At 42.2% G+C, this 21184-nt stretch overlaps 1 protein-coding gene across 2 annotated transcripts; it reads right to left on the reverse strand.

The window, feature by feature from the left end:
• Window positions 1-13095: 13095 nt before the first annotated feature.
• LYSMD4 (LysM domain containing 4) lies at window positions 13096-19614 on the reverse strand. 2 transcript variants are annotated; one of them, XM_059180146.1, is made up of 3 exons: window positions 19463-19614; window positions 17943-18232; window positions 13096-15503 (listed from the first exon to the last, which is right to left on the reverse strand). In XM_059180146.1, the coding sequence occupies exons 2-3, from the start codon at window positions 18222-18224 to the stop codon at window positions 14892-14894; spliced, it is 894 nt and encodes a 297-aa protein (XP_059036129.1). In that variant the 5' UTR covers window positions 18225-18232; window positions 19463-19614; the 3' UTR covers window positions 13096-14891. The 2 variants fall into 2 exon arrangements, with proteins under 2 accessions (XP_059036129.1, XP_059036130.1); XM_059180147.1 differs by lacking the exon at window positions 19463-19614 and adding an exon at window positions 18894-19455.
• Between the last annotated feature and the right edge of the window lie 1570 nt (window positions 19615-21184).

Consider the following 21184-nt stretch of genomic DNA (forward strand, 5'->3'; position numbering starts at 1 on the left):
AGCCCTATGTTGAGCTCCTTTCCCAAATTAAAATAAATAGTATTTATTTTATATTAGATCATAAAATAGTAATGAGCCCACTTTAAATAGAATTTTTTTAAAAATTAAAAAAATGCTAAAAGGATTTCCTCAAGCTGAAACAAAAGGACACTAATTAGTAGCTTGAAAACGTAGAAATATATGACACACTGGTGTAGAGTCAGACTTAGAATACCTTAACACTGTTAATATGGCATTGTGCTAGGTAAAGATTCACCTAAAGATTAAAAGCCAAAGGTATGAAACCTAGGTATAGTTTTGACAGTTTGTTAATGGATACACCATTAACAATGTAAATACTGTCATCAAAAATATAAAATGGGGGAGAAAAGGATAGATTTTTTTAATATGCAATCAAATTATTATTAGCATAAAATACACTCTGATTATCTATAAGATTTGTTATGTAAACCTCATGGGAACTCCAAAACAAAAATCTACAACAGATACACATAAGATAAGAAGGGAATCAAAGTATACTGATACCAAAAATCTCTTATTTACACAGAGAGGCAACAAGAGGAAAAGGAAAATGGAATTATATACAGCCAGAAGATAATAAAGTGGCATTCGTAAGTCCTTACCTGCCAATAATTACTGTAAATGTTAAGGGACCAAATTCTCCAATCAAAAGGCAGACTTACTGCCAGGATTTTAAAAAATAATACCCTATTATATGCTACCAGGGACTCACTTCAGCTCTAAGGACACACATAAAATCAAAGGAATGGCAAAAGCTACCCCATGCAAACAGAAGCCAAAAGAACATGGGTAGTTATACTAATACCAGACAAAACTGACAATAAGCCAAAAACAGTTAAAGTGACAAAGATGGTCACTGCATAGTGAGTGATAAGGGGGTCAATTCATCAAGATACAAAAATCATCAACTATATGCACCCAACTTTAGAGCACCTGAATTACATTAAGCAAATTCTAACAGATTTGAAGGAAAAAACAGATAACACAATAATAGAAAGGAAACTCAGTACCCTACCTATCAACACTAGATCATCCAGATAGAAAATCGGTGAGAAAGCACTGCACTTGAACTATACTTTAGATCAAACGGACCTAACACGTATAAACAGGCCAACTAACAGCAGCAGAATACACATTCTTCTCAAGTGCATACAGAACATTTTCCAGAATACATCACATGTAGGTCATTAAAAAAAAAAAAAAAAAGTCTTAGCAAATTTTAAAAGATTGAAAAAAAGCCAAGTATCTTTTCTGACTATAGTGGTATGGAACCAGAAATTAATAAATAACAGGAGGAAATATAGAAACATAACAAATATATGGAGACTACAAAACATGCTCCTGAATATAGGCCAAAGAAGAAATCAAATGAAAAATCAAGAAGTATCTTGAAACAAATGGGAATGGAAGCACAACATATCAAAAGCTATGGGACGTTGCAAGAGTAGTTCTAAGAGGGAAGTTTATAAAAACAAAAAATCTACAACAGATACACATAAGATGAGAAGGGAATCAAAGGGTACTGCTACAGGAAAAATTCACAAATACCTACATCAAAACACAAGAAAGCATCAACCACCTCAATTTACAGGTCAAGGCACTAGAGAAAGAACTAAGCCCAAATTTAGTAAAAGGAAGAAAATTTAAAAATAGATGAAATAGAGACAAGAAAAATAATTAAAAAGATCAATGAAATTAAGAGCTGTTTAAAAAAATGTGAAGAATTTGAAAATCTGAGCAGACAAGTATCACGTAAAGAGATTAAATCAGTAATCAAAATGTCCCAACACACACACACACACACACACACACACACACACACACACACACTTCCTATCTCCCAACACAGAAAAGTATAGGATCAGATACTTTCACTAATGAATTCTACCAAATATTTATTATAATTTTTTTTATAAACATATGATATATTATTAGCCCCAGGGGTACAGGCCTGTGAATTGCCAGGTTTACATACTTCACAGCACTCACCATAGCACATACCCTCCCCAATGTCCATAACCCCACCACCCTCTCCCTACCTTCCTCCCCCGCAGCAACCCTTAGTTTGTGTTGTGACATTAAGAGTCTCTTATGGTTTGTCTCCCTCCTGATCCCATCTTGTTTCATTTATTCTTTTCCTACCTCCCAAACCCCTTCACGTTGCATCTCTACTTCCTCATATCAGGGAGATCATGTGATAGTTGTCTTTCTCCGATTGACTTATTTCACTAAGCATAATACTCTCTAGTTGCATCCACATTGTCGCAAATTCTACCAAATATTTAAAGAAGAGTCAGTGATGGTCTTTCTCAAACTATCCAAAAATTAAAAAGAAGGAACTCCCAAATTTATTTTACATTACCTGATACCAGAGCCAGATAAGGAGCCTATAAGACAAGAAAATTACAAACAAATATACTTGATTAATATAGATGCAAAAATCCTCAGCAAAATATTAGCAAACCAAATTAATTAGCACATAGCACATTAAAGAACCACTCACCATCCAGTGGGATCTGTCCCTGGAATGCAAGGCAGTTCAACACACACAAATCAATGGGTGACTGTGAGACACAGTAACAGAAAGAGAAAAAAAAAAAATCATATGATCATATCAACAGGTGGAAAAAAGGCATTTTATAAATACAACAACCTTTCATGATAAAAATGCTCAACTAATTAAGTGTAGGAGAAAGACACCTCAACACAACAAAGGCCACATATGACAAACCCATAGCCAACACCATAATGGTGAAAGCTGGAAGCTTTTCCTCTAAGGTCAGGAACAACACAATGATACCTACTGTCACCAAGCCAATCAGTTAAAAAAAGTAAAAGGCATCCAAATAAGAAGGGAAACTGCCTTTGCTTATGACTGATATGATCTTATATACACAAAATCCTAAAGACACAACCAAAATACTGCCAGAACGGACAAATTCAGTAAGGTTGCAGGATACAAAATAAACATACAGAAAACAGTTTTTAGCATTAACAACAAAATATCTGAAAAAAAAAAAAAACAAAATAATCCTATTTATATTAGCATTTAAAACAATACTTAGGAATAAATCTAACCAAAATGTAAAAGTTTTATATGGTGAAAACTATGACTTTGATGCAAGAAACTGAAGAAGACACAAGGAAATGTAACAGTAACCTGTGTTCACGGATGGGAAGGACATTGTTAAAATGTCCATTCGACCCAAAGCCATTTATAGATCCAGTGTAAACTGTAAAAAAACATCCCCATGACATTTTCAAAGAAATAGAAAAAACAGTCCTGAAGTCTATATGGATCCACAAAAGACCTTGAACAGCCAAACCAATTCTGAGAAAGAACAAACCTGCAGGCATCACATTTCCTGATTTCAACCTATTCTCCAAGCCATCATCGTCAAAATAACAGGCACATAGGTCAACAGAACAGAATTGAGAGCCCAGAGGAAGGAAAAAACAAAACAAAAACCTCCTGCATATAGAGTCAACAACTATTGACAAGGGAGCCAGGAATACTGGGGAAAGGACAGAAAGAAGATCTGTGGGGGAAACTGGATGACCACATGCGGAAGAATGACGGTGTGTCTCTATCTTACACGTTCACAAAAATTGACTCAAAATGGATCAGACTTAAACATATGACCTGATACCATAAAACTTCTACAAATAAACACAGGGAAAAAGCTCCTTAAAATTGGTCTTGGCAATGAGTTTTTGGATTTGACACCAAATGCACAAACATCAAAAGCCACAATCAACAAGTGGGACATCAAACTAAAAAGCAAAAGAAACAACAAAATGAAATGGGAATGGGAATGGGAGAAGAAATGGGAATACGAATGGGAGAAGATATTTGCAAACCACATAGCTGATAAGGGGTTAATAACCAAAATACATAAAAACACATACAGTTCAATAGTATAAAAACAAGCCATCTGATTTAAAAATGGGCAGAGGATCTAAGTAGACATTTTCCTAAAGAAGACATAAGGATGACATACGGGTACATGAAAAGATGCTCAACATCACTACTCATCAGGAAAACGTAAATCAAAACCAAAATGAGGTATCCTCTCACCTTCAGCAAAAAGAGGGAACAAGGGTAAGGGTGTGGAGAAAAGAGAAACCTTATGCTCTGTTGGTGGGAGCATAAGTTGTTTCAGTCATTATGGAAAATGGCATGGACGTTCCTCGAAAAATTAAAAATAAAACTACCATATGACCCAGCAATCCCATTTCTAAGTATATATCAAAAGAAAATGAAGACAAGATATTGAAAGATAGCTCCCCCGCCTCCGACTTCAGGTGTCACCTAAGGAAATGCCATCTTCTCTAGAAAACCTTTCTTGTTTTATCCACCATGAATCATCTTATCTTCTTACCTTCTCACGGTGCCCAGCACGTTTTACCACATCAGCGCCCTTAATATAAATTTTACCTTTCCCCCCAGATTAGAAGCACCTTGAGGGCAGGGCCAATGCCTTGCTTTCACATAGCCTCTTGGCATATAATAGGTGCTCTGAAAGTTTGTGAATGAATGAATGAATGGGAACACATGTTCCTTACTCGGGGTGGCCAGTGGGATTCAAAATAACAGTATTTCCTAAAGTTCTGGGAAGGTCTCCCTGTGAGCAGAGCCCCTCCCCAGAGCACTGCTGTAGTTGTCCCTTGGGACTCCTGCAGAAAGGAGGGAGGGATGGAAGAGGGCCCAGGGCCCAGGTAGGTTCTGCACATCACCGCCATGCCAATCCTTCCCAGGGCTGTGGGGCCTGACCACGCAGGGGGCAGGGAGGGTGGCCCATCTCTCCTCAGAAGCTGTCGTACCCAGGTGGCTCCTGGAGAACAGACAAAAATGGATCCTGTACCTTCCCCCTCTCACCACTCCCCATGCCCTTACTGGCCCTCCTCTCTGAAAATAAGCTTCGAGGAACCTTGTCCCAAGATGTTAAGTATTTCAGGGAAATGGCTGTTTCGGGGAAGTTTCCTTTACTGACACAAATGAGGTTTATTTCTCAGAGTCAAGGAGCCTGGCTCACTGGCACCACCCAGGAAATAGGCAGGTAAATTCTGATTCCACAGTTCTCCCTCAGGTGAAGGCAGGGATCTAACTTCTTAACAGGTGTGGCCAGTAGCACATTGGGGACCAGAAGATATTTTCTCATTCCTTCTCTTTCTTCTCTTCTCTCAATTCTGCCTCCTCCTAAAACCCTGTTTTGGGAAGCAGAGAGCAGCAAAATCCCAAGCAAAGGGGTTCAAGACCCCAGGGTCCCAAGCCAGTCAGCCTGGGTGGGACTCCCACATCCCCATTTGCAAGTTACATGATCTTAGCTTTATTTTTCCGCTAACAAAACAAGAAGAGTAAGTGCCAACCTCCCGAGGACACCGTAAGGAAGTGAGTTGGTGATCAAGCTCTTAGAGCATCATCTACCATCTCGGGAGTGCCATGGTTTAAATGAGGATTATTTTTATTCTGCACTGCATCCCAGTCTTTTCCCAAAGAGAAATCTTCACATCTGTTTGGGTCCTTCCTATAGCCAAGCTCAGGCTCCTGCCTTGCCAACCCAAGTGGCTACTGTCTCAGTTCAGGAACTTGAGTTCTTCTTCCACTTTTCCCCTCCACACTCCAGCCACGGCAGCCTAGGCCTTACATGGAGCTGTGACCATCCCCCAGCTGGTATCTTCCAGGCAAACCTTCCTCAACTCTCAGCACCACCCCAGCCAGCACCCGGCTGATGCAGGGCTCCAAATACACTGCTTTAATAAACGGATACATTAGTCTACTAGGAGGTCATCCCATCGTCTTCTCTGCCACTCCCTCTAGGCACCAGGTATGGGGAAGTGGGGAACCTGCCAAAGCACAGGGACAGATACCCTGATCTCCTGCTAGGGAAAGCAAACACTTTAAAACCCCATCTCATATACAAATGGTTGTAACTTTTTAAGACACACATTTCCGCTAAGAACTCCTGGCTTATGTCAGGAAAAGGCTTTCAAGGAATGGTAGAAGACAGGCCAGGAGAGGGAAGCTTCTTTGCTCATTTAAAAAGCAACATGAGGGGCACCTGGGTGGCTCAGTCAGTTAAGCTGCTCACTTTGGCTCAGGGTGTTGGGATCGAGCCCAGTGTCAGGCTCTGTGTTCAGTGGGGACCCTGCTTCTCCCTCTGCCCCTCTCCCTGCTTGTGCACATGCACTCTCTCAGGTAAATAAAATCTTTCAAAAATAAATAAATAATAACAAAAAAATAAAAATAAAAAGCAACATGAAAGCTATGGTCATAGCTGGGGAAAAACCCACAGGGAACAGGCAGCATTGCCCCCTGCATTGTACCTACAAGTGGGTAGCAAACCCTTTTAAGAAAAGCTTCCTGGAGCAACTGTGTGGCTCAGTCCATTGAGCATCTATCCCTTGATTTCAGCTCAGGTCATGATCTCAGAGTACTGGGATCCAGCCCTGCATCAGGCTCCGTGCCCAGCAGGGAGACTGCTTGAGGATTCTCTCTCTCTCCCTGCTTCCCTCTGCCCATCCTCAAGAAGACAACATATATCAATCCTGGCTTTACTCCTTCCCACCCCCAAGAACAATAACAATTATTCATGGACAAGACACCACTGAAAGAATCCTAGAATATGGAGGTGAGGTTGAAGCACCACAGAGACCAAGACAGATCGCATTAGAAAGGTAGAGAATTAGCTACATATCGACTGCATTGCCCCTCACTCAGGCTGGCGCAGCAGCACACCAATAGCCTACTGTTCCTCTAGAAGGAAAAGAGAGCCCAGGGTGGACATCCAGCTCCCTCAGCATTGTGGGCCCCTCCCTGAGAGCATCCACGCTTGCCCCATGGTGACTATGGGGGAGTTTGCAGGGCTTGACCACCTGTAAAGTCTAGAACCTGTAAAGAAAACTTTTCAAATGTGTATACACCAATGTCAGTAATCAAGAATTACAAAGTATCAGATACAGGTGACACTGCCAAAGGAAACTAATAGAGCTCCAATAACTGACCCTAAGGAATGAAAATCTATTAACTGTCAAAGAATTCAGAATGATCCCCTTAAATTCCTCTTTAAAAAGTTTAGTGAACTATAAGAATACACAGACAACTAAACCAAATTAAGAAAACAATGCATGAACAGAACAAGTTCAACAAAGAAAAAGAAACCATTAAAAAAGAGAGATCCTAAAGTTGAAAAAAATACAATGACTGAAGAATTTAAAAGAGAGCTTCAAAACAGACTTGACAAGGCCAAAGAATCAATGATCTAGAAGAGAAGATATTTGAAATTATCCAGAGAAAAGAAAAGAAAAATGAGGAAGAGTGAAGAAAGCATACAAGACTTAAGGAACACAAATGGAGAAGAGAAAGGGAGAAGAGAAAGAGAAAAGGGGGCGCCTGGGTGGCTCAGTTGGTTGGACGACTGCCTTCGGCTCAGGTCATGATCCTGGAGTCCCAGGATCGAGTCCCAGGATCGAGTCCCACATCAGGCTCCCAGCTCCATGGGGAAGTCTGCTTCTCCCTCTGACCTTCTCCTCACTCATGTTCTCTCTCACTGTCTCTCTTTCAAATAAATAAATAAAATCTTAAAAAAAAAAAAAAAAAAGAAAGAGAAAAGGACAGAAAGTATACGTAACACAATAATGGCTGCTAACTTCCCAAACCTGGAAAGAGAGATGGGCATCCAGATCCACGAGGCCAAAAGAACTGTAAATAGGTTGAACCTGAATAGGGCTACACTGCAACACACCATAATTAAAATGTCAAAAGTCAAAGACAAAGAACTTTGAAAGTAGCAACAAAAAAGAGAGAAGTTACACACAAGGTAATTCCCATAAGACTACCATCAGATTTCTCAACAGGAACATTTCAGGCCAGAGATGATATATTCATAATATTCAAAGAAAAAGAAAACTGTCAGCCAAGAGTTCTATACCCAGCAAGTTGTCCTCCAGAAATGAAGGAGAGCTATACTTTCCAAAACAAAAGCAGTGGGATTTCATCACCACTAAACTTGCCTTCCAAGAAATGTTAAAGGGAGTTCTTTAGTGGAATTAAAAGGATGCTGATTAAGGTCATAAAAACATAAGAAAGTAACATAAAACTATCTGGTAACAGTAAAAACGTAGTCAAAATTAGATTCTATAAAACAGTAATTGTGATGCATAATTCATTTACAGCTCTAATTTAAAAGATAAAAAATAGGGCACATGGGTGACTCGGATGGTGAAGAATCTGCCTTAGGCTCAGGTCATGATCCCACGGTCCTGGGATCGAGTCCCGTATCAGGGTCCTGGGATTGAGTCCCACATCAGGCTCCTTGCTCCTTGGGGAACCTGCCTCTCCCTCTGCCTCTGCTTCTCTCTCTCCCTCTGTCTCTCATGACTAAATAAATAAAATCTTAAAATAAATAAATAAATAATAAAAATAGTAGTAAAAACAACCATAATTACAATGTTATTGTTTCACAATATAAAAAATATGTAAACTTTAACATCAATAACCTAAAATGTAAGGGAGAGCAGAAGTAAAAGCATAGTTTAGGAATGCTATAGAAATTGTTATCAGTTTAAAATAAGCTGTCATAATTCTGATACTTTATGTTAGCCTCATGGTAACCACAAAGAGAAAATCTGTAGTTATCACAACAAAAAATAAAACAGAAACAAATGATAAAGAATTCAAAGCATACTGATACCACAAGACACCAAAATACAAAACAAGACAGTAGGAGAAGAAATAAGGAGCAATGGATCTACAAAACAGCCATAAAACAATGAAATGGCAAAAGTCCTTACCTCATCCATAAATGGATTAAATTTTTCAGTCAAAAGACATAAAATAGATGAACAGATTGAAAAAGGAAAACCACAAGACCCAATGATATGTTGCCTACCAGAAACTCACTTTAGCCTCAAAGATACACAGACTGTGAGTGAAGAGATGGATAATGATATTTCAAGCAAACAGTAACCAAACAAAAACAACCAAACAGGGGTAGCTGTACTTAGACCAAGCAGAACAGATTTTAAACTAAAAATGGTAAGAGACACAGGTCATTACACACAGATAAAGGGGTCAATCCATCAAAAAGATATAAAATGTAAGTATTTATGCATTCAACATTAGAGCACCTGAATAAAACAGAGGATAAAGGAAAAACAAACAGCAATACAATAATTATTGGAGACTTTAATACCTCACTTTCAACAATGGCTATATCATTCAGAGAATCAATTAAAAAAAAATAAAGTGGATTTGAACAGTATAGACCAAATGGACCTAACAGATATACAGAGAGCATTATTATCCTACAACAGAATATACATTATTATCAAGTGCCTATGAAACATTTTCTAGGACAGACCATACATTAGGCCACAAAACGAGTCAAAGAAAATTCAAGGTTAAAATCATATCATGTATCTTCTCTGAACACAAGGATATGAAACTGGAAATCAGTAACAGGAAGAAAACAGGAAAATTCATGGAGAAATGGAAATTAAACACCACTCTATCTTTTTTTATTTTATTTTATTTTATTTATTTGACAGAGAGATCACAAGTAGGCAGAGAGGCAGGCAGAGAGAGAGGGGGAAGCAGGCTCCCTGCTGAGCAGAGAGCCCAATGCAGGGCTCGATCTCAGGACCCTGAGACCATGACCTGAGCCAAAGACAGAGGCTTAACCAACTGAGCCCCCAGGCACACCTAAACACCACTCTCTTAAACAGATCGATCAAAGAGGAAATTAAAGAGGGAAATAAAAAACTCTCCTGTGACAAACTAAAATGGAAACACAACATACCAAAACTTACGTAATATGTGCAGAAAGCAGTTAAAAGAAGAAAATTCATAGCAATAAGCACCTACATTAAGAAACAAGAAAGATCTTAAATAAGCAATCTAACATTTTAAGAAACTAGAAAAAGAAGAACGAAGTAAACCCAACATTAGCAGAAAGAAGGAAACAACAGATTAGAGCAGATAAATCAAATAGAGAATAGGAAAATAGAAAAGATTAATAAAACTAACAGCTGGTTCTTTGAAAAGATAAACAAAACTGATAAACCTTTAGCTCGACTAAGCAAGAAAAAAGAGAGAAGACCCAAGTCAACAAAATTATAAAAGAAAAAGGAGACATCACAACTGATACCACAAATACACAAAGGATCATAAGAGACTACTGTGAACAACTATTCACCTACAAACTGGACAATCTAGAATATAAAAATTTTAAAAAATATATAATCTACCAAGACTGAATCAGGAAGAAACAGAAAATCAGAATGGATCCATACTAAGTAAAAAGATTGAATCAGTAATCAAAAATCTGCCCCAAAAGAAAAACCCAGGACCAGATGGTTTCACGGTGGCTTTTACCAAACATTTAAAGAAGAATTAATGCCAATACTTTTCCCAAACTTAAAAAAAAAAAAAAAGGAAACATTTCCAAACTTATTTTATGAGTCCTGACCAAAGGTAGAAAAGTATCAGGCACTACCTGATACCAAAGCCAGGAAAGAACACTATAAGCCAATTCTCAAATTCTCAATAAAATACCAGCAAACCAAATTCAGCAGCACATTACAGAGATCATTCACCATGACCAAGTGGGATTTATCTCAGGGTCAGAAGGTGGTTTAACATATGCAATCAATGTGATGCACCTTATTAACAAAATGAAGGACAAAAATTATATGATCCTCTCAATAGATGGAGAAAAAACATTTGACAAAATTCAAAATCTATTCGTGATAAAAATTCTTTTAACAAATTAGGTGTAGAAGGAATGTCCTCAACATTACAATGGCTATATATGACAAGGCCACAGCTAAGATTATGCTTGATGATGAAGGGGTGAAATCTTTTTTCTAAGATCAGTAACAAAAACAAGCTCACTCTCACTGTTCTTATTCAACATAGTCCTGGAAGCCCTAGCCAGAGTGATCAGGCAAGAAAAAAAAAAAAAAAATAAAAAGCAGAAAATTGGAAAAAAAAAAAGTAAGTAAAATTGTCTCTATTTGTAGATGACATGATTTTATGTATACGAAATCCTAAAGACTCCATTAAAAAAAAACAAAAAACAAAAACTAGATCTTAGCAATGAATTTGGTAAAGTTCCAGGATACAAAATTAACATACAACAATCAGTAGCATGTCTATACACTAACAATGAATGACCTGAAAAGAAATAAAATGATTGCATTTGCAGTAACATCAGAAACAAATAGTTAAGAATAAATTTAACCAAGGAGGTGAAAGAATACTGGACACTACAAAAAGACACTGATGAAAAAAGATAATAAATGGAAAGGTATCCTGTGTTCATGGGCTGGAAAACTGAATATTGTTTACTGTTCCATATTACTTAAAACCGTCTATAGATTCAATGTTATCCCTATCAAGATTTCAATGGCAAATTTTACAGAAGTAGAAAAAAATCCTAAAATTTATATGGAAGCACAAAAGACTGAATAGCCAAAGGAATCCTGAGAAAGAAGTACAAAGCAGGGGCACAACACGTCCCAATTTCAAGCTATATTATAAAGCTATAGTAATCAAAACCATGTGGTAATGGCATTAAAACAGATACAGACCAGCAGAACAGAAGTGAGAACCCAGAAATACATCGATCGGTGCCTATACAGTCATACTGAGAAGGGAGCCAAGAAAACTCAATGGAGATGAGTCTCTTCAATAAATGGTTCCGAGAAAATGGGTTTTCAGGTGTACAAAAATGAAAGACCTCTATCTTTTTCCACTCCCCAAAATTAACTCAAAATGGATTAACAACTTGAATGTAAGCTCCTTTATGGTAAACTCCTTGACACTTGTCTTGGCAATGATTTTCTGGATAGGACACCAAAAGCATAAGCAACAGAAGCAAAAATAAACAAGCAAGACTAAATCCAACTAAAAACCTTCTTCATAGCAAAAGAAACAATCAACGAAATGAAGACAACCTACGGAATGGGAAAAAATATTTGCAAACCATATATCCAATAAAGAGTTAACAGCCCAAATACATCAGGAACTCACACAACTGAGCAGTGAAAAGAAAGAAATGTAACAATTTAAAAAAATGGCAAAGCACCTGAATAGATATTTTCCCAAAGAAGTTATACAAAGGGCCAACAGGTACATGGGAAGGTGCTCAACATCACGAATCATTAGGGAAATGCAAATCAAAACCACAGTGAGATATCCCCTCATGTCTGTTAGAATAGCTATCATCAAAAAGACAAGAGATCACAAATGCTGGTAGGGGTGTAGAGGAAAAAGAACCTTTACCATTCTTCTTCAACCCCAGGAAGACTTCATTATTAACAGAGGCAGTTTAAAGAACTACCTTCCCGAGGAAGGACTGTGGCATGGCCTTGACTGGGCAGTCCTGCTCAGGGTGACCCTGGACTTCAGCTTGGTCTCTGCAGCCTTGTCACTCCGGGGTAAAACGGGAGCATCATTTTCTTGATGACGTAGATTCCCCAGGTGTCCACAGTGTTGGGCACTACAGTTCAATGAAAAGACTGAACATTTCCTATCAAATCTAATTACTTCTTTAAAAATTTTACTTATTTGACAGAGATCACAAGTAGGCAGAGAGGCAGGCAGAGAGAGAGGAGGAAGCAGGCTCCCTGCTGAGCAGAGAGCCGATGTGATGCGGTGTTCGATCCCAGAACCCTGGGATCATGACCTGAGCCAAAGGCAGAGGCTTTAACCCACTGAGCCACCCAGGCACCCCTCTAATTACTTCTTTAAAACATTAACTCCCAAGACACTATAAATGTAGTAAAATGTGTAGAAAACAAGCTTCATGGTATCTCTTGTGTATACTAAACAAAACCACTTTAAAGCACATTGTACAGACCAATCAGTGAGACCCTGCTGGTTTACCACTTCTGTTCTTCACCTGTTCGACCTTGAGCAGCACAAGCCCTGTTCGACCTTGAGCAGCACAAGCCTTGTCCAGGACACCCCTGGACAGGGGCACCTCCATGTTCTCCAACATTGTCACACATCTTTTAATTCTGAATTACCACCCCAGTTGAAAAAAAAAAAAAAAAAAAAAGAATCCTCAATTTTTCTTCACAGAAGAAATTATTTTATTCCATTTTTTTAAAGTAAGAGATACATATATTTATTCTTTGCCCGGCAAAAGCCATTTCCCCATGGGTCTCTAGGCTCTGCCTGGTGAAGTTAATGATACATTAGAGAAACCTGCAGCCTCCAGGGGCACAGTGAGCACACGCTTCTGGCTGGAAAAACAATCACATGATCAAAGCAGTTCCTGCAGCAAAGATCCACAAGTTCATTTTATCCTGAAGACCATTTTGAAGAAAGGATTTCCTTTTGAAGATACTTTAAGTTTACCAACCAACTGAACCCAGGGCAAATCGTTCCCCACACAGCTGAGAGGAGAAAAATGAGAAGCCCATTTCAAGCACTCTTGCCACCACACTCCCTTCCTCTTACTTGAAGAAATCTTCCCAGTTCATCTCTAGGCCTGATGTGTCCAGGGACATAAACCACCTCCAAGCTCAGCATTTGTGCAGTCTTCCTCCCTGAAGGCAGGCTCCTCCGAACCATGTAAGCCCATTTCCACCCTTCCATGGGACCAAGATGGGCTCCAGCCAAACAGGCCTTCACCCTCACCTCGTGTACCCCTGCTCCACCTGCAAGGCCTGAGGCTGACCCAGGCCTCCCTTGAGCCTCCAGCATGTTACAGCAGACACCTGCTGTGTAGACGGGAAAACCTCTGGCTGATGGGAGCTTGTGGTTTGGTCTTTTAACATTATGAGCTACACTATATAAAGTGTATTTAGACAAAGAAAAACACTGAGCCTGATTCTGGGGCAACGGCTCTAGACTTCCCAAGATTAGAGTCAGGGAAGCAGCAGGAAGCACGCCCATTCTCCCTGTATCTCCCTTCCAAGTACCTCCAGGGGCTGCTGCTCTCAGCAATGCCAGACTGGTGACTGGCATTGACTGTTTGGCCTTAGATGTGTCACATGTTGAGACCTTGCGATAGGCACTCCTCTTCCTCTCTGCACCTACTCAGCTCCAGGCACTGGGCAGCACGAATCCTTCCCAAGAATGCTAACTTGGGTAATCTGATTAGCCACCGCAGTGGGGATGCTCTTCAGAAGAAACTGAGCAAAAGCTCCAAATGATCTAGCCAGGAAGTGCTGGCCATACCATGCAGCAGCTTAAAGCAGGCCTGTGTACCCCTAAGTAGTTCTAGAAGTACAAGGTACACACCTGCCATTTATTCAGTATTAGAGCAATTCGGATTCAGGACTTTTTTGATCCTAGAAGTGACATTGCCTCAAAAAGGCTAACTGGTGGGACAAATATGAAATAGAGCTAATTATAATTCAGTCATACTCCAAAACAGGGTGATATTCACCACTACTGGACAGCACCTTTGCCAGGGAGACAAAGAGTACCACGTGTCACGGCAGAGGACACTGCAAACAGCAAAGTGACCAAAGCGGACCTCAGAGGCTCCCACAGTGAAGGTCCAATGCTGCTCCTCAATTTCCAAACACTTCCAACTTGGGGGCCCGTGCAGTGCCAGTCCACTATATACCTTCAAGAAATGGCATGTGTCACATGCAAATGTCTCTTCCTGTACCTCTGGATGTAGGAGGATGGCGGGGGGGGGGGGGGGGACGCATGTTTTGGCTCCCACAGCCTTGGATTAGGTCAGCCTATTCCTCAGGGCCAAATGTTCTGGAGAATACAACGGCGGCTTCTGAGACATGTCCATAGGTCATAGAAAAGGAAAGGCAGCACCCTAGGATATGACCGATGTCAGGTGATCCACATTAAGAGGCCAAATGCTAACACTGGCCTGATTCTTTAGAAACAAGAGCTAGTTCCCTGCCTGGGTGGTTTGACTGAACTGGCTGTCTGCAGAGGGGACAGTTGGCACTGGAACTGCTAATCTGGGGGCTTGACCTGGAACTGCACTCACGCTCATCGAGCCATTGGGGACAGCAGTTGTGTTCAAGCTACTGGGGATCTCGCCAGTAGCTTGTATTTTAAAATAGACCAAATAAAAAACTGGTAAAACAATCCCAATTAGAAGCATGATAAAAACAGCATTCCACCACTGAATTCCACAGTCGGCACCGTTCATGGGGGTCTTTGGAGAAGTCGGGAGCAGCGGCTGATTGGAGGTCTCTGCCGAGTAACTTTCATTTAAAAAGATTTCTGACTGCACCACGCGCTCAATATTCTGGTCAATGCCCTTAAAGAAATCTGTCAGTGGGCTGGAGAGGGCACCGACGCCTACAGCTGCTCTATCTGGGTCTGGCTGCTCCTCGAAGGTCACTCTGGTCTCTGAGGATGAGCTCAGGAGGGGTCTGAGTTCTCTGTGGGTCTCTGTAAGGATCCCATGATTTTTCACTGGAATCTTAATAGATTTCAAAGCATATAAGTCTTGTTCTCTGATGAAGTTGTTGACTTTCTTGATATCTGCGACCTAGGAAAGCCACGAAGACAAACAGCACAAAACATGTAAACTCCTTAGAATGAATATCCAAAAAGTAGCTCTTTCTGGAAGAGGATCCAAGCCCACCCCGCTTACAAATCTGATGAATATTGGAAAACCGCACCTAGGCACAAAATTAGTTTAGGCTGAATACAACTGTTTTTTGGCTTTAACTCAGCCGGAATGTATAGCTTAATCATCACGTTTCCATATAGATTTACAAGTTTGAAAAACACAAGATCAGTTTTGGAAGAGTCTCTTGCTAATTCAAAGTGTGACCGCAACAAAATGTTTTTAGGTGAAACCCAACCACGGCCAACTTAAAAAGCTTCTATCCCTTTCTACTTCTAACTTTTGAGGCAACAGTGCCCCCATCTGGCTGACTTCCCTCCCACATCAGAACCCAATTCAGTAGCTGATTATATTAGGGATCCCCAAACACAAAGCCTCAGCCAGCTCCACACTCCGAACGTATTTTAACTGTTATAATACTTAAAGAGGTATGTCCTCATGATTCTACCATGTTTTCTTGCCCAGAAGTGCTGTATGGCATATAAATTAATTTTCTAAATAAAGGGACCTAGGGGTAATACACTTCGGAAGATTTCACACACTTGTGATAATTAAAAACATATAGAAAATCATGAATCAAGCTGGAAAGTATGGACTGAAATCTGTTGCAATTTTAGGACTGGAAGAGAAAGGAACAGCACTATGAGTTTTACAAAGTTCAGGACAAACTCCTTCCACAGTCGAATCTTAAGGGAGGGTTGGTGCAGACCGTTAAGTCAAAGAGAAACCCTCAAGCTAATGTTTGAACTTAACTTGAAAGCATTAGAGGTGGACCTTAAGATTTGACTCATAAGCCCACTAACTAGAGTGTAAATACAGCCACAGACCTTTAGATAACACCTAATTCAAATCAATCATCTCTATTATTTCACTTATTGAGCAACTGTTTTTATTATCTAATTGAATTGAGGTGGCAGATATTTTTAACAGATCACACCTGGAAACTAAACCAGCTTGAGACCTGTTTGTCTTTGCCCTTAGTGAATTAACACCAAATTTATATTTACTTTAAATTGGAAAATTGATTGCTTTTTGGAAGCATTATATGTAACATCTTCACAGATGTGTTAGACATCAGTATTCCAAGAAACCCACTGCATCCACTCAGTGTGGGGTTGGATTCATTGTCAGCCCATGTTCCATAAGCCACACTGTATGCCTACAGAAAAATCTCAGTACAACTGAGAGACCACAGTAAGTCCCTAGAGACCAGCCTCTTTATTTCTTCTGGGAAATACAGCATCCTATACAATGTGTTTAACCATTTGAACCTTGTTAGATAAATGACAAGAAACTAAGGAAAAGGTTTCTAAAATATATTGGTTAGATAGCCTTAGGGGAGGCCACAGAAAGTTGTAACAGTGTCATTAGCGAAATGAAATAAATCGTTTCAATCTAGGAAAAAATGCAGCAATTCCATAAATACTTTCCTACTTACTTTGCCATGTTAATCACTCTGAATGCTAAAAACATAATTAAAGAGAGAAACAGGGTTATACAGATACACAGCGTACAAAGGCTAGATCATGCAGTTCTAGGAAAGGACATAAAACTTGACCAAATAAGCTATAAGCAACAAGAAAGGGTCAGAAAAAGTGAAGCAGCTAAAAAAGCAAGCCTACCAAACAAATCTTGGATAAATTCTACTGGCATCTTTGGCTCTAGTAGGTCTTAAAATGTGCTTGGGGAAAAAAAAAAAAAAAAGGTGGGGGAGGCGGAGGGGGACATCTGGGTGGCTCAGTTACCTGAGCATCTGACTTTTTTTTTTTTTTTAAAAGATTTTATTTATTTGAGAGAAAGACAGAAAGCACAAGCCAGGGGGAAGGGTAGAGGGAAAGGAAGAAGCAGATCCCCGCTGGGGCTCGATCCCAAGACCCTGGGATCATGACCTGTGCTGAAGGTAGGGCCCTAACTGACTGAGCCACCCAGGTGCCCCTAAGCATCTGGCTCCTGATCTCAGCCCAGGTCTTGATCTCAGGATTTTGAGTTCAAGCCCCCCACATTGGTCTCCACACTGGGTGTGGAGCCTACTTAAAAAAAAAAAAATAAAAGTTTCCGAAATTCAGTTTGGAGGGGCAGGGAGAGAAGTACTTTGCAGAGAGGGAACTGCTCCAACACGTGAGATTCCTAATCCTCACTTTTCATGATCTCAAGGTTCAGAATTGAAAGTACTCCCACCTGCCTTCCATCTCTGGTTAGATTGGAGAGTCCCTTCTGGCTACAAGAGGCCTCTCCAAACCACCTCTGGGGGGTCAGGAAGGGGCAGCAATGGCCTCCACCCTTCAGGGCATTGCTCTGTTCCTCCGAGCACGCAGGAGCCGAGGGACAGATGGCACCTTCACCTGCGGGGTTTCTTACTTTGCAGCCATACTGAAGAGCGAGCTTGTTGAGGCTGTCCTCCTGGGCCAGCTCCCGCTGCAGCAGCACCACGTCCCCTGCTCCTGGCTGGTGAGGGTGGTGGGCACCCTTCTTCTGGCGCTCCTTGCCCCGGGGCCGCAGAGCCACGCCGTGGGACTCTTCCTCAGAGGAGTCCCCCGAGTCCCCACCACCATTCTCAAACATGTAAACGTGGCTGGTTGGAGTCCTACAGACAATGGCTGGGCCTTGGAAGGTCTTGGTTAACACTTCCTTCTGCCTCATTTTCTTAACTGAAAACCAAACCCCATGGTTAATTCCACATAAGGCACATTCATTCCTCTGCGGCTACATTAAAGAGAAGTGTCTTGTTAGAGATTACGCTTTTCCCTGATCATTGCAGAGACACCATCAGTACAAAACAATGTGTCGTACACTGAGATGGGTTGAGAGGGAGGGGTGTAAAAAATAGCTTTTCCCCTTAACTGCATCCCCTTTGCATAGAGAACGAAAGAATCCTTCCTTTCCCCCTTATTTGGGGGTGGTGCCCCCCAAAACCCACGCAGATAAAGAAATTTCTCTTTTTGGTCTCAGGGGTAAAGACGCTGCTGGGACCCTTGCAATGAGAGCGAAGGGCTGTTCCAGCTTCCTTGCTTTGAGGATCCTAACTCGGAACTTCTGTACAGAACAATTCTGGTTCACTACTTCACACACTCCAGAGTCCCCTCGCCAAGAAGGTCAAGACTAAGGGCACTTGCTTATGAGAACTAGGAGAATAAAAGACTTTGATTTCCAATACCGAAGGCTTGAATTACGTAGTATGTGGGCCAAGATGGGCAGAAAATTCCTGTCGAACTACGAAATTCGTCCAGTTTCTCACAGCTGCCCTTGCCTTCATTACATCCCACGCCTGGTTTTATTTTCACCCCCCGCCCAGTGCAAAAGCCACGCCACCTGCTTTCCCCTCTCGGAGCGGTCCGAGCGAGGTTCCAGAAACGAGAGCTCAAATGCGGTGAATGACAGCCTCCGACCTGCCGGCGTGGGGCCCTTCGGAGCCCAGGGGAGCGGCGCCTTCGGGGACAGCTAGGGCCCCCCGGCGCGACCGTGCCGCCCACCGCCTCCTGCCCGCGCCCTACGGACCCGCCGGCCCGGAGGAGGGAGGCGGCGGCTCCCAAAATGAGCTCAAGAGCTCAAGGCCCGCCAGGGACCCCGGCGGCTCCAAGGCCTCAGTTTCCCTCTGAGCCCTTTCCGTGCAAGGAGGGCGGTCCCCACACAGGCGCTGACGAAAAAAAAACGGGGCGCGGCCCGCTCCTGGGCTTAGATGGGCGGGACCCCAACATTCCACACAGGCACGACCTCCAACCTCTGCCCTCCACCCCAACCACCTCCGGCCAGCCGCAGACTGTGGCGGTCGCCTCCCCTCCGGAAGCAGGAGGGCGGCCCACCCCCCTGAGCCGCGGCGCCACTGAGGGCCCGCGCGCTTCCCCTTCCAGGACCGCGGCCCCTCCTGCCAGCCCCGGTACCTCAGCGCCCCGGATCCTCCGAGACTCGCCGCCGCCGCCGCGCCTGCTGATTGGGCCGGAAAATCAGCAGGTCTCCAGGGGGCGGGGACAGCGAGGCAGCCAATGAAATCAGCGCTGGGGCGCTCTGGAATGAGCCGGGCTGTGCCAAGGTCAGTGCAGGAAACGCGGCTGGGGGGCGGGGCCGGGAAGGGGCGGGGCCGGGGAGGGGCTCCAGCTCCCCGACCGCTCCTCCCTTCGCCCCGCCCCCCGGCCTGCCACCGCGGCACCAGCTCGTCCCAGCTGCAGTTTTCGCTTCGGCTGTAGGCTTACCGCTGATTCCCAGCTTTCTGCGGAATCTCAGCTTTCTCGCCTGTACAAGAGGCCTTTAGCCCCGCCCTCTGTGTCAATTGTGTAACGAGGGGGCAGATTCCTGGGAGAGTGAGGGCTACCTGCTGAGGCGTCCCGCTGGGACCCAGGGTTCTCCACATCCTGAGCCCTTACCACCGCAGGATGAGTTTGTTCCTCTCCGCACACGAAGATGGAAAAATTCCCCAGTGTAAACCATGGAACCACGACAACACGGACCACAAGCAACACAATTCACCCAACGTCGATGGCGGGGGACTCCTTAAGCTTAATAGTGGTGGGGGGACACTCTAACGCAGTAAAGTACAAAGGTTTAAAAGGACCACGCCCCAAAAGAAACGAAAATTAAAAAGCAAACCGTAACCAGGGGAAAATAAATGCAACAAACACCGCAAAAGATTAAAATCCTTAATTGAGACAAACCTCATCGAATTAATGAGAAAGTCACTAACAGCCCAGTGGGTGGGGCGCATGAGCTGACAATCCACCAAAGTATGCAAATAGTTAATGGGGGGGGGGGGGTGGAATGACACCTCAGTAGTTATCAAATTAAGCCACAAAGCAAAAAGATTAAAACAGTAAGATCTCTCCCTTTTATGGCTTTCCATCCTACTTAAAAGTTGAATTCTTTATCTTGGCTGACAAAGGCCAGGGCATTCTCTGCCATTTACTCACTCCTTTTATCCACTCTCCCCTTTTCTCTGGCTTTTGAACACCCAGCTCTCCCACACCTGGCCCTTCATAGGAACATACTTCTCTCAGCTGCTGGCATGGCTGGACCTTCTGACCTCCAGGCCTCAGAGAAGTCCCTTTCTCAGTCCATATACCTAGATGTTCCCTCCATGCTTTGTCAGGACATTCTGTTTCTTCTTCTCACTTCTTATTTGATGGACTTGTTTTATTGCCAGAATCCACCTGTCCCTAATTATCATCTGTTTTGCTCACCACAACCTCTGTCCAATTCAAAGCCTATACTCGGTAAATAGTGGCTCAACAGGCAAGACATTAAGTGACCTGACCCAGGGTACAGAGGAAGTGGCAGCATTAAAGTTCAAATCCTAATATGTCTGACTCCAAAAGCCCATCTGTCAGCCACAGCTGTCCTCCTGGACCAAAGGGCTTGGTCATGACCTGGTGTATTTGACAAGTCTAGGCATCAGAATTTAAGAATGTGATTAAAAGGGAGAGGAGTCAGATCAGAATCTGCAAAGCTGAATTAATTTTTGATTCATTAGCCACTCTCTGATCTTTCATTCAGCATGTCCAATAAAAAACAAATCCAGATTAAGGAGAGATTTTATTCAAAAAGATTATTGCAGGGGAAGAAAAAGATTTGCCATGAGGAGAACCCTCTCTGACTATGAGGTCTGCAAGTAC

The sequence above is a fragment of the Mustela lutreola genome, chromosome 7 (assembly GCF_030435805.1).
Source record: "Mustela lutreola isolate mMusLut2 chromosome 7, mMusLut2.pri, whole genome shotgun sequence".
Taxonomy (NCBI): domain Eukaryota; kingdom Metazoa; phylum Chordata; class Mammalia; order Carnivora; family Mustelidae; genus Mustela; species Mustela lutreola.

Bases quoted from the DNA above. Each gene is read 5' to 3' on its own strand.
- LYSMD4 (XM_059180146.1), bottom strand. From the start codon at position 18,224: ATGAGGCAGAAGGAAGTGTTAACCAAGACCTTCCAAGGCCCAGCCATT. The intron at 15,504-17,942 runs GTAAGAAACCCC...TGGCTTTCCTAG, and splicing joins CTCTTCAGTATGGCTGCAAA to GTCGCAGATATCAAGAAAGT.